Source organism: Orcinus orca, chromosome 6, assembly GCF_937001465.1.
Source record: "Orcinus orca chromosome 6, mOrcOrc1.1, whole genome shotgun sequence".
Classification (NCBI taxonomy): domain Eukaryota; kingdom Metazoa; phylum Chordata; class Mammalia; order Artiodactyla; family Delphinidae; genus Orcinus; species Orcinus orca.
The window spans coordinates 56,436,335-56,450,747 of record NC_064564.1 but is presented as its reverse complement, the minus strand read 5'-3'; the positions used below and the strand labels follow the sequence as shown (position 1 = coordinate 56,450,747).

General features: G+C 39.7%; 1 protein-coding gene and 1 long non-coding RNA gene across 2 annotated transcripts in view; both read right to left on the bottom strand.

The window, feature by feature from the left end:
* Positions 1-14,413, bottom strand: part of TTC39B (tetratricopeptide repeat domain 39B) — a 136,004-nt gene that overhangs the window by 37,407 nt on the left and 84,184 nt on the right. Inside the window, exons 6-8 of the mRNA XM_033439759.2 lie at positions 14,072-14,148; positions 8,348-8,415; positions 5,103-5,167 (exon numbers count right to left, since the gene is read on the bottom strand). Of these exons, the coding sequence (XP_033295650.2) occupies positions 5,103-5,167; positions 8,348-8,415; positions 14,072-14,148 (210 nt within the window). The remainder of the gene's footprint in view (positions 1-5,102; positions 5,168-8,347; positions 8,416-14,071; positions 14,149-14,413) is intronic.
* LOC125964583 (uncharacterized) lies at positions 9,160-9,472 on the bottom strand. Its single transcript, XR_007477724.1, has 2 exons — positions 9,295-9,472; positions 9,160-9,249 (listed from the first exon to the last, which is right to left on the bottom strand). It is a non-coding gene; the product is annotated as an uncharacterized LOC125964583 (long non-coding RNA).

Genomic DNA, 14,413 nt, shown 5'->3' with positions numbered 1-14,413 from the left:
CTGTGTCATTTAAAGCTTGTGTTTCCTTATTAATTTTCTGTTTGGATGATCTGTCCATTGGTGTAAGTGAGGTATTAAAGTCCACCACTATTATTGTGTCACTGTCAATATCCTCTTCTAGAGTTGTTAGCAATTGCCTTATGTATTGAGGTGCTCCTATGTTGGGTGCATATATATTTATAATTGTTATATCTTCTTCTTGGATTGATCCCTTGATCATGTAGTGTCCTTCCTTGTCTCTTGTAACATTCTTTATTTTAAAGTCTATTTTATCTGATATGAGTATTGCTACTCCAGCTTTCTTCTGATTTCCATTTGCATGGAATATCTTTTTCCATCCCCTCACTTTCAGTCTGTATGTGTCCCTAGGTCTGAAGTGGGTCTCTTGTAGACAGCATATATACGGGTCTTGTTTTTGTATCCATTCAGCAAGCCTGTGTCTTCTGGTTGGAGCATTTAATCCATTCACGTTTAAGGTAATTATTGATATGTATTTTCCTATGACCATTTTCTTAAGTGTTTTGGGTTTGTTTTTGTAGGTGCTTTTCTTCTCTTGTGTTTCCCACTTAGAGAAGTTCCTTTAACATTTGTTGTAGAGCTGGTTTGGTGGTGCTGAATTCTCTTAGCTTTTGCTTGTCTGTAAAGCTTTTGATTTCTCCATCGAATCTGAATGAGATCCTTTCCGGGTAGAGTAATCTTGGTTGTAGGTTCTTCCCTTTCATCACTTTAAGTATATCATGCCACTCCCTTCTGGCTTGTAGAATTTCTGCTGAGAAATCAGCTGTTAACTTTGTGGGAATTCCCTTGTATGTTACTTGTCGTTTTTCCCTTGCTGCTTTCAATAATTTTTCTTTGTCTTTAATTTTTGCCAATTTAATTATTATGTGTCTCGGCGTGTTTCTCCTTGGGTTTATCCTGTATGGGACTCTCTGTGCTTCCTGGACTTGGGTGGCAATTTCCTTTTCCACATTAGGGAAGTTTCGACTATAATCTCTTCAAATATTTTCTCTGGTCCTTTCTCTCTCTCTTCTCCTTCTGGGACTCCTATAATGCGAATGTTGTTGCATTTAATGTTGTCCCAGAGGTCTCTTAGGCTGTCTTCATTTCTTTTCATTCTTTTTTCTTTTTTCTGTTCCGCAGCAGTGAATTCCACCATTCTGTCTTCCAGGTCACTTATCCGTTCTTCTGCCTCAGTTATTCTGCTATTGATTCCTTCTAGTGTAGTTTTCATTTCAGTTATTGTATTATTCATCTCTGTTTGTTTGTTCTTTAAATCTTCTAGGTCTTTGTTAAACATTTCTTGCATCTTCTCGATCTTTGCCTCCATTCTTTTTCCAAGGTCCTGGATCATCTTCACTATCATTATTCTGAATTCTTTTTCTGGAAGGTTGCCTATCTCCACTTCATTTAGTTGTTTTTCTGGGGTTTTATCTTGTTCCTTCATCTGGTACATAGCCCTCTGCCTTTTCATCTTGTCTATCTTTCTGTGAATGTAGTTTTTGTTCCACAGGCTGCAGGATTGTAGTTCTTCTTGATTCTGCTGTCTGCCCTCTGATGGATGAGGCTATCTAAGAGGCTTGTGCAAGTTTCCTGATGGGAGGGACTGGTGGTGGGTAGAGCTGACTGTTTCTCTCTGGAATGTATCTTTTATACAGTCTTTTTTCCAAAACGAAGAGCCAATTTTCGTAAAACCATTTATTAAAGTACCCATATTTTCCCACTGATTTTAAAGAGATTTATGTATATATAGGTTTTTAGTATGCTTTGAATTCGCTGGTAAATGTACGTGTGTGTACACAGAAGTGCATGCATGATGTGCATGCATATGTGCATGCACACGCATGTATGCGCGCATGCGCGTGCACACACACACACACACACGAGTTTCTAAGCCCTATGTTCCATTCCACTGATATATATTTCTGTGCCATTACAAGACTATTTTAATTCCTTTGGTTTTTAAGTTTTGATGACTGAAAAAGCAATCAACTCTTTAACATTCTTTTATATCTTCTAAAAAATATTTCAAGAGGAAAAGTAAAAACAATATATCAGGTTCCCCAAATCCACTCCCTTCCAGGATTTTGAATGGAATATAATTTATGAAATCATGTTGGGTAAAAGCATCTCTTAAAATACTAAATCTTCATTCTGCTTCCAGTAATAGCAGGGTGGCTTATATTAGATTAACCCTCCCACAGATAACAATTATAAACTCTGGACAAAATGCAAAATGCATATTTAAAATATATTGGTAGGCACTGGAAACTGAAAAAAAAAGTAATGGGAAACTGGAGAAGGGTTGAAATTTGAAAAAAGAGAACAACTCTTGAAGGGACCTTAAGTTTATATGGCTAGTCACCTGGAAGTACTCCCTAGTACACTTGGTGCAGGACGCCTAGAACTCACACAGAAAGCCACAGTCTTATTGGCTTCAAAAGGAGCACAGAGTTCAAATCTGCCAGATTACCTATAAGGTAATGGGGGAATTTTCAGATAGGAGAGAACCACATAGGAGGGAAACAGCAAAATCAGTGTTAGAACTCCACTCAAATTCTTGGCTGATTCATGATCTATGTGAGCACTGGGGAAACTCCAAAGAAAAGCAGAGACAAGACAGAAGAAGTAATGGAACCAAGATTTCAGATGCTGCCCACTACCAAAGAGTTAAGAGTATGGGCTCTAAGCCTAGTCAAGTCAAATGCTTCCCAGAGCAAGAATCAGCACTATTCTGAGAAAGAAAACAGAACCTAGAGTCTCTACAATGTATCACTATCTAGTGTACAATCAAAAAATTATTGACTTGATAACAGAAAAACATGACATATAGTCAGGAGAAAAAGCAGGCAATAGAAACTGACCCCAAGACAGCCCAGATGTTGAGATAATGTCTAATCTGAAGAAAACAATTTTTTTAAATGAACAGCAGCTCAGTGACCTATTGAACAAAATCAGGTGACTAACATGTAATTGGGGTCTCAGAAGGAGAAAAGTGAGAATGGAGCAGAAAAAAATACTTGAAGAAATAACAGCTACACATTTCTCAAAGCCATACTTAAGCACATCAGTCAATGTGCTAAGAGTAAAAAATACAAGTCTTCAAAGCAGCCAGAAGAAATGACAAATTACAGACAAGGGAAAAATAATTAAAATAACAGCTGACTTATGATCAGAAACAATAGAGGTTATAATACAATGGATTGACAGTTTTAAAGGGGCAAAAGAAGAAAAGAAAAAGAAAACCTTGTAACTCGAGAATACTATACTGAGCAAAAAGAGCCTTCAAAAATAAAGATGTGGGCTTCCCTGGCGGCGCAGTGGTTGAGTGTCCACCTGCCAATGCAGGGGACACGGGTTCGTACCCCGGTCCAAGAAGATCCCACATGCCGTGGAGCAGCTAGGCCTGTGAGCCATGGCTGCTGAGCCTGTGCTCTGCAATGGGAGAGGCCACAACAGCGAGAGGCTTGCATACCGCAAAAAAAATAAATAAATAAAAAATAAAGATGGGGCTTCCCTGGTGGTGCAGTGGTTGAGAGTCCGCCTGCCGATGCAGGGGACATGGGTTTGTGCCCCGGTCCGGGAAGATCCCACATGCCGCGGAGCGGCTGGGCCCGTGAGCCATGGCTGCTGAGCCTGCGAGTCCGGAGCCTGTGCTCCTCAACGGGAGAGGCCACAACAGTGAGAGGCCTGCGTACCGCAAAAAATAAATAAATAAATAATAAAGGTGTTTTCAGGTAAATGAAACAGTGAGAATTGATGAAAGTAGACACACACTGTAAGAAATCTTAAAAGAAATGCTTCAGTCTGAAATTAGACAGGAATGAATGAACACCAAAAATGGTAAATATATGGGTTAATAGTGAAGACCATGACATAAAATTGTTTAAAGCAAAAGGTGGGTACCACTCTGTGGAGTGTGTAATACACATACGTGTACTATTGTAAGAATAGTATAAAAGACAACAGGTGGTAAATGAAACTATACTTTTGCAAAGTTCTTATACTTGTGCAATGGTACAATATTAACTCTAAGTTGACTATGATAAGTTAAGAAGGTTATTATAATCACTAGAGCAAACACTTAAAAAAATTAAAGAGGGCTATAGCTAAGAAAACAATGGAAGGATTCCACTGGAATACATATACATATTTTTTTTTTATTTAAAGCAAAAGAAGGCAGAAAAATAAGGGGGGGGGGACAAATAAGGCAAAGGAAAAAAGCAAAATGGTACTCACAAGTGCAAACATATTAACTGTCACACTGAGTAAAGAAGCAAGACCAAATTAAGCATGTTTACAAAAAATGCAAATTAAATACAAAAACAAAGATAGGTTTAAAATAAAAGAATATATGCCATGCAAATCGTAATTATAAAAAAGCATGAGTAGCTTTATTAATATCAGACAAAACAGATTTCAAGACAAGGAATATTATAAGGAGTTACATAGGAACATTTTATAATGATGAAAGATTAATTCATTAGGAAGATAAAACAATTAAAATATATATAAGCCCAATAATAGAGGTTCTAAATATACAAAGCAAATACTGACAGAACTAAAGGGAGAAATGGATGACTCCAGAATCAAAGCTGAAGATTTTTAACTCTGTGAGTAAAGGATAGGACAACTAGATAAAAATCAGTAAGGATACAGAAGATGTGAATGACACTATGGTCCACTTTAATTGAACATCTGAATCACTGCAGAACTTCATTGGAGCAGTGATGTTCTAGAGTCTGGACCAAAGACATACCTGTACATACCTGTCATTTTAAATTTATAAATTGTTTTTATGAGAGAGAAACTAAGATTATCTAATCAGAAATTATGTAAGTACTTTTCTTTACAGCTATTTTTCTTTTAAAACTGCATTTAAACTTAACTTGTGTTGTCCTATGGCATTGAATACACCTCAGTAAGCCAAAAATCAAGTGCACTTCTACCAACGCGAAATTTTAAAAAACATAGTCATACTGACTGAGAACTTTGAAGTACAAAATGGTACATAGTACAAGAATCACTTAGAAACCACAAGAACGTGGTCGAAAAGGTACAAACCCTGTTAAAATATTTTTTATAAATCTTAATTTTTAACTTACTTATATATTTGGTAACTTGTTCTAATTTTGAGTCCACCTTTGATGAAGTTGATCATATTTTCATCCTGAAAACAATTAAATAATTAGATCATTTAGCAAAAGATTCTTAAACTGTCCCCATAGCTGTGTAGCTGCGTGATTAGAACAAAACACTATCTTTTGAGGATATGATTTCTAAATTAAACCATTCTTCTTGCTTTACAACTGAAATGCTTTTTTGTCATTTTTCTTCCAAGTTAGAGGACAACAAAAAGGAAACATTTCTTAAATCCTTGCATTACTTTAAGGAAGTAAGGAAGTAATCCTCATCCATTTGGGGCCATAAAGGTTAGTCCAAACGTACTTCAATAAACATCATCAACTACTGAGCAACTTTCTTCTGGGTTCAATGGAATTCAAAATGGCTGACTTTAAGGATATGCTCCAAGGACTTTCCTGTCTGTCTTACCCCAAGTAATGGGATTATGGTTCTTCTTTAGAGGCGACTTTAGCAGGCAGTCTATTTAACATTGTGAATCTCATTCATATACATTTCCAGACCACAGATAACTGATCTGGATTCTAAAGTTGTTGTCACTTATATGAAATACTGTTTAGGGGAAAAGAGATCACTTCTCTTGGCCTGATGGTCATCAGCCATAAAACTGGGTCAGCTGGCCTAAATGAATGACCTTTTTAAGGTGAGCATTCTAGGATCCCAAGAGTCTCCTACTAAAGCATATCAAATAACTGCTTGAGGGCTTCCCTGGTGGGGCAGTGGTTGAGAGTCCACCTGCCGATGCAGGGGTCACGGGTTCGTGCCCCGGTCCGGGAGGATCCCACATGCCGCGGAGCGGCTGGGCCCGTGAGCCATGGCCACTGAGTCTGCGCGTCCGGAGCCTATGCTCCGCAACGGGAGAGGCCACAGCAGTGAGAGGCCCACATACCACAAAAAATAATAATAATAAAAATTAAAAAATAATAACTGCTTGGAAGATGTTACTCTAATAGAAGGTGCTAATGGAGATAGTCCCATTCTTTTCTAGTCCGTTAATATCAGAAAGATGCTCTGGTATTGATTTCCTGTGCACTTGAGAATCCTTCCGAAACAAAAGAAGAACTAATTTTAGTTTGTTAATGTCATCAGTTACTTAAATACTTAATCTTTAAATTATTAAAAGAATCAATAAATGTAAAATTCACTATGCAATTTAAATGTTTATTTTCTGATTTGAAGGAATCTTATGGTTACACAAGTTCCAATACTGGCCAGGAAAGAATTTCTTCAATTGGATTCAAATCTGCCTCAAATAAGAATATTTCATTTCAGGATTCACCAAACATTTGCTGAATGCCTATTTTACAGCAGGCACCCAAACACAAAATCAGACAAAAGCAACACAACTCGCTAAGGGATGAAGATATGCATGGATGGAGACATGTGGGGGATGTCGTGACAGCACAAAGGTGGGCGGGGACGTGAAGAGGTCCACAAAAGCCTCCTGGAAGCATCAATGCTTAAAGCACACACATACACACACACAAAAAAAAGATTGGGAAGTAACCAGCTGAAGGAAGGAAGGCAAGGTAGGTATGAACTTTGCAAGCAAAAAAAAAAAAAAAAAACGCTCAGGGAAGCATTCAAGACCCTGGTGTGCTTGGCTTGGCCATCTGTGCATATATAACTCAGCACTGCTGCAGAAACCCGCTGCAAAAAAGGGAATGACTAAGGAATAAGAAAGCTACCTGTGCTGTACCTGTGCCACTCAAGTATGCAACATACCTGCCAGTAGCAGTTGAGGACATTGGTAAGAGGGGAGTAGGGAACTGGCGGGGAGATACCAGTTTGGTTAGAAAAAGCCTTCCCCGTGTGTGATATTCAGATACAGAACCACTGCCATAGTCAATGAGGGCTACTAAATGCTGAAGCAGAGACATGCCCAGGTGAAATTCTCATCTTTGAGAGGGTGCACAATTGCACAATGGAGAGCGAGCTGGAGGGAAGAGAAACTACAGACCGAAGGTCCCTGGGTTGCCATGCAGTCTAGGGAAGAGCTGACAAGCCCCCCACTAGAACAATTATAGTCAGAATAAAGAGGAAGAGACGGAGCTGATAAACCTTGAAAAGGCAAAAGCAGCACGACCACGAGCCTGGCTGGATACAGAGGCATGAGGAAGAGGGGAGCCGTGGATATCTCCCAGATGCTGAACTACAAGCCCCCCAGACATAAAAAACAAAAACCTTTCAAATCAATGATTTTATTATCAAATTATCATTTGAAAAACACATCAGAAAAAACTGGGGGCCTCCGTGACTAGCCTTATGTTTACTGAGGCAGTAAGACTGTTGTTTTCAACCAGCCGTCATAATAGGTGGGGTTTTAGGAAACAGGGCCCTACACCAGATTGACTTAATTTTACTTAACCAGAATCCAACCTAAGGGGTCACCCTCCAGAAAAAGAGAAAAGCAACTCTCAGTTCAATGTAAATCATTGACATTGAGGAAGATTTTCCATCTTACAGTTGAATTTCTGCCCCCTTACAATCTCCATCCCACTTCTACCCCACTTGTATCCATCACCGCCACCTGTGTGGCCACCATGTTAAAATCCATATTTGTTAGAAGAACTGGAAGCTACAATGACAGGCAAGGTACTGACGGTAACAATTCCTGGAGGTGAAATTTGAATGCCCCATGAGAAAAGGAGTCATTGTTTTGTTTAGTGACTTTTTTTAACTGCCCTTCCAAAATAAGAAATAAAAGAAAGGGGAATGAAAATACAAAGAGCGGGGAAATAAAATCTGAGGTATACACGGGAAGGTTGGCTCTCGACGCATGCATAACTAAGCTTTGCTGAAGCATCTGATGCAAGAAGGGAACAGCCAAGGATGCTGAAGCCTCCTCCAGCCGGTCACTCCCGTGTGCAGCCCTCCACCATTAGCAAGCACGAAGAGGGATACCCTCACAGTTCTCATACAGAGCAGCAGCCTGAAATTAGGTGAGGTAGTTGCAAGGCAGCTTCTTCAAAAGGCAGTGGTTGCCAATAAAGCGAAGTTCAAAACAGAATTTTAAGTGCATTTGAGTAGGAAAAAAAAAAACCCAGGGTCTTCTTTCAGCCAAAGTTTATCAGTAATAACAAATATCTTCCACTACGACTCTAAGTCAGAAGAACTGAAGCACTGACATAGAACGAGCCACATTTCTTCTATGTCGTACTTGGCAGGCTTCCCGGGCGACGCTGGTTCTAAGCCAAATGTTCATTACCTGCACAAACGTGAGGGCTGCTTTCTGTAGGAGGCACTCGGCATAACAGATTTCGGCATGCATTTCCTCTATTAAAGACAAATAAAAATATATTAAGGAAAATCCCATATCCACAGTAATTGCTCTGAGATGTTCAGAAAAGACGGGTAGATAAATGAGCCCAAGGGAGACAATAAAAACCTAGGTTGCTTTGGTGCTTCCATAAAAGTGGAATGCTGACCTCAGTTCTCAGGCCCTCAGCAAGAATTTTCCAGAATGCATGAAATGCTTCGGGGAAGTTATCTTTGGCTCCATTCACATATAACTGCCAAGAGTCAGGCCCCTGGTGTCAAAGACCCAAACTCAGCTCACCAAAATGTAAAAACCAAAATGTAAAAGCAATTCTTGGAAAAAAGGAAACAACTTATCTTTTAACTTAACGGGAACAGGCAAGTTTAACACAGTTATAGATTGGAAATCTAACTTAAATATACTAATTCTACCTTCTAAAACATGAAGGCATGATAGTCATGACAATGGTTAGGCATGCTATTAACTTGAAGAGAAAGCAGTAATTCCCTAGGGTTCTAGGAAAAAGAACTGGCCTGCATGCCCAACTCATGACTCCTCATTCAGGGAAGACTTGATGTAAAAAAGTTCACACTAGCACAGTTTGGGGCTATTTGGATCACTGAGATATCTAGTGCAGGAACAAGGCACTCACAAAAGGGCTACATAAAACTACGTATGTATCCCTGGGACACGGGGAGTGCCCCAAAACACGTGGCCTATCCATGATACCTGCAGAGATTGGGGAGGGAGAAATCTTTGCATTTTCTTTTTTTTTTTTTTGCATAAACAAAATCAGCAGATTCCCGTTTTATCCATGGGATGCAAACTGGTGTGTTATTTAAGTAAATGAGCTTTGGGGTATTTCACGGCCTAGGTGGCAGGGAAGGCCCTGCCACGTACTAGTTGTAGAACCTCGAGCAAGCTACCCTCCCTCTCTCTGCTGGTTTCCTTGTTCCTAAAGTCCAGCTAATGACATCTCTACTTCAGAGCAGAAGAATTCAACCAGGTGCTGCCTGTGAAGCTCACTGGGCAGAGTAAGCCCTCAATATGCAACAGCTACTTTCACTAAGATTACTGCCCTTGGTCCATGTCATGCTTTTTGCCAAAAGTTCAGAAAGTAGAACATCTTTATGTGATGTAAGTAACTGAAAAACGGGGTATCTCTGTGTTAATGGGAACATTGTTGAATCTAACTGGATAAGAACTAGCGCTTTATTGCTTTCACTTACACACACAGGACCCCTCCCGACCACACACACACACTCACACACACACACACACACACTACTAGTTCTCACAAACAGGTTCACTTTCCTGCCACGCTCATATTCCAAAGGCTGATTTACAAAGAAGCAACAATGCAACTAAGATCTTCCAACAGCACGCATAAGATGGGGCCAGACGCACAACAGGCCAAAGTCGAGGAGCTGTGGCCCCCGCGCAGTCTGGCAGCATCAGCAGCCACAGTCTCCGTCCTTCGGAACACCTCACCTCCAAGTGTGCCCCTGAATTTTCTCCGTGTGTTCAGTGGGAGAAAAACTGGTAACTTTTATTTTTACAGACTCACTTGAATATCCTCCTTCCAGGGAAACTTGTAACAAAGTGGGAATTGTTAGTAATTATTCACTTTGAAAGCCTGCTCAGTAACCCAGATGGCTGGCTTGGGGCGTGTGCCAAGAAGGCAGGGAAGCGGCTGCTGGGAGAGAAGCAACATGAGCAAAGGCAAGGAGCACGGAGCCCTGCGTGGCAAGTCCAGCGGTGCACCTTTGGCTGAAGCACGAGGTGTGTGCAGGGATGAGTGGGCAATGGGCCTGGAAACGTAAGTCGGGGCTGAATTATGGACGACCTTGAATATCAGAGTCTGGGCTTCATTTGGTAGACAATGGTGAGTCCTTGCAGACATCTGAGCAGAAGGGCAGATGGATCAGAGTTAAGCTAAAGATGGACAAGGCAAAGAGCAGCACAAACGACGTAACAAGAAGCCAGAGATAAAAGGGAAGAAAGTTTGAACTCTGTATTCTGCACGTAAGGAATCTTCATATGAAATTCCTTGCACATTCTAAGGACTGTATATAAACGTCGGTTTTTAAAGGCAATTTGAAAGCCATTTAGGGCAATATGCCAGCCATGAGGAAGGAAGAATGGGTGTGTCCCATGTTAAACCCACAAAAAGTTTAATTAAATATCCTCGCTCCTGCAGAAAACCAGCCATTCAAGGATGGAAATGGAAATTACCAAGAGGAAAAACAAAGTGCACCCTAAATCCACAATGTTTTGACATGCTCCCTTGAACACAAAGTCTGTTTGGGTTGCAGCAACAGCCAAACTCATTCGGAATAAATGCAATTTAATTTATAAAAGTCTTATTTCTTCACTCTGATTGATTTATATTGGGCAGCCCTTAGCTCTCAAAATTAGACATTTGGCATTTACAAATAGGTACCTACCAGAACATCTTTTAATTATAAATGCCTCAGTTCACGGAAGGAAATATCTTCATTATGCACTGAACTGTCAGCTAAGCATGCCTTCAGACATAAAAGTCTAAATAAACCTTATTTCAGAATAGGTTCAAGTCACAGCCTGATTTATTTTCATAATTTTTAAATTAAGACCTTATTTTTTAAGAGTAGTTTTAGGTTCACAGAAAAATTGAGGGGAAGGTACAGAGATTTCCCATATATCCCTTTCCCCCCAAAACACGCATAACCTCTCCCATTATCAACATGCTCTCCAAAGTGGTACATTTGTTACAAGTGACAAACCTCCACTGACACATCATAATTACCCAAAGTCCGCAGTTTACACTAGCCTGAACTCTTGGTGTTGCACATTCTATGGGTTTGGACAAATGTATAATGACATGTATCTATCACTATGGTGTCAGTATTTTTCACTGCCCTAAAAATTCTGTGTTCCACCTATTCATCCCCTGGCAACCATTGACCTTTTTACTGTCTCCATAGTTTTGCCTTTTCCAGAATCTTATATGCTTGGAATCATACAGTAGGTTGCCTTTTCAGATTGGTGTCTTTCACTTAGGAATATGCATTTAAGGCTCCTACACGTCTTTTCATGGCTTGATAGCTCATTTCTTTTTAGCACTGCATAATATTCCACTGTCTGGATGTACCATACTTTATTATTTATCCATTCACCCATTGAAGGACAAGTTCTGAATAAAGCTGCCATAAACATTCATTTGCAGATTTTGGGGTTAACACAAGTTTTCAGCTCCTAGTTTTGTAAGAAACTACCATACTATCTTCCAAAGCGGCTGTACCATTTGCATTCCCACCAGCCATGAATGAGAGTTCCTGTTCCTCCACATCCTCACCAACATTTGGTGTCGTCAGTGTTCCAGATTTTGGACACTCTCATAGGTATGTAGTGGTATCTCATTGCTGTTTATTTTTCAATATTTCTAAATATGCCACGCCCAAAGACACAATAAAAAGATAAGAACAGTACCATCTATTTTCAAGATGTCTGACACAGAAATAATTCAACATTTCCTTCATCCATATGTGACACATTTCGTGCCCTTTTCTACCCAACTACAGGAGAAGGTGTGGGGTTATGTGGCTTAGGGAAAGGCAGATCGGGTTTGAACTCTGCTCTGCTAAGCAGGTAATCTTGGACCATTTGTCTAATCTCTCTGAACATCACTTTCTAGTCTATAAAAAGGAGGTTACACAGGTTAGATTGGACAATGCTAAGGAAAGCATCAACGACAGTGTCTCACACATAGAGAGTGCCTTTAAAAAATAGGGCATTGGGCTTCTCTGGTGGCACAGTGGTTGAGAGTCCGCCTGCCGATGCAGGGGACACGGGTTCGTGCCCCGGTCCGGGAAGATCCCACATGCCACAGAGCGGCTGGCCCGTGAGCCATGGCTGCTGAGCCTGCACGTCCGGAGCCTGTGCTCCACAACGGGAGAGGCCACAACATTGAGAGGCCCGTGTACCGCAAAAAAAAAAAAAAAAAATAGGGCATTATTATGTTTTAAGTTATTACTATTATTCATATTTATACCAATAATACCATGCCATTCTTTTGTAAACTAAGGTTAAAAAAGAATCTCAAATGCCAGGCTTTATATTGCAAAGAAAAAGGGAGGCAGGGGGAAATGGGCCACTGGAGAGAAGCCATATAGAGGAAAACAGAAGAATATAAATGAGTCAAATTTCTTTGGGGCCCATTTAATTTCCCACTGACCTACTTTAGTGGACTTTAGGTCTCCTGGGGCCAATTTACATAAATGGCCCTAAGATGAAAAATATGAAAACATAGTCTATCTGAAATCAAGGGGATAAATAAACTCTTAAGGGTCCTTGGAGGTCAGTTTCTGGAGAAAAAGATGATTGGCTTCAGCTGCCTGGAGGAACCAGTGAAATCCACTCTGCTGTATGACAGCTGCAGGGCCAGCATCATACCTTTTGGAACAAGTCTTGTAATCCTCTGTTATCAACACTCTAGTGAGCCCAAGTTCTCCAATGTCCATAACAAGTTGATAATACTCTTCTAACAAAGCAAACAAAACTTCATAATGAAACACACTCAGAAATGTGTCTGGCACACAATTGACCACTAGGAATGACAGACAGATGTATCCAGAATTGCTCCTGCCTTAATCGGCTACAGCTACTTTAACGATTTTGTGTTACCTCTTCCAGAGAACAAATTTGACAATGACAACACAGGCACAAATGCTCCTTGGACGGCAGAAGCTTTACTCTACGATGGCCTCATTTGAAAGATGTTATTTTCTCTTCTACAGGTGTACTGGGATGCTCCTTTTTTATAAACCATCCTGACTAGAGAATAACACTAATAAAACAGGGCTGATCATAGAACTTCTGCCCTAATCTCTGTGGAATATCAAGCAATTGACAGCAAAAGGAGTCATTTCCTCCCAGCCATCTGATCAAATGCTGCAGAGATTCCTGGATTCTTGAATATTCCTAAATGTCCACAAACCAAACATCTTCCATACTGTGAAACATCATCATTATTTTAAAGGTATCAAAATTACTTTGACCTTGAGGAAAAAATTAATAGCTTGCGGAAAAATAGAAACTTTTGTACATGGGTGGTAAGAATATAAACTGACCTAATTTTTTGTAGAAAAAACTGTCAATATCTATAAATGTTTTCTATTTTCAAATAGTCCCAGTAATTCCACTTCTAGCAATCTATCCTATGAAATACTTAACAAAAATGCATGAAGGCATTATTTGTAATAGCAAAAAAACCAATGTAACTGCCCTTCAATAGAGACAAAGTAAGTAACTGGTGGCACCTGTCCTAAGGAATACTAAATAGCTATTAAATAGAATGAAGTACAATTTATATGTCTTGACATGGAAAAAGTCAATTGCCAAAAATTACATTGTAGCCTAACATGTATCACATGATTCTACATTAGCAAAAAATGAAACACTACAAAAATCCTATGTGTACCTTCTGTATATATTTGTACATATACACAGAAAAGTCTGCAAGGCTTGAAAACCAACTATTAACAGTGGTTACTTCTAGAGAGTGAGTATTAAGGGGAAGAGAAAAAGACATTCCATTTACTTTATATTATACACTTAAGTGTTGAATTTTATGAGCATGACCACATTTTAGTTTTTCAAAGAAAGGAAAAAAACCTTTTAAAGGCCTCTTACCTTCAGTCAGCTGTTCCAATGATCCTCTAGAAAGAAGACTTGAGAAAGATTCTACGACTGTGCATTTTTTCCTGTATCTGCAGAGAATAAGTAGAAGGGGAGATGGGAAGTAGAAAGAAAAAAATAACAATAATCAAGTTCATTTTCATTTGACATTCATTTCAGTCACAATCACACCAAAGAGTCACCAAAACAGAACTCTAAACCCTAAAATCTCTGGGGCAGAGACTACCCTTTTGAACCCTGCACACCCAGCTCCCAGCACTGGCATCCTGTGGGCATTTAACCCAAGCTGACTGAACAAGTGCATGGACAAACATACACATAACAGTCAATACTAAC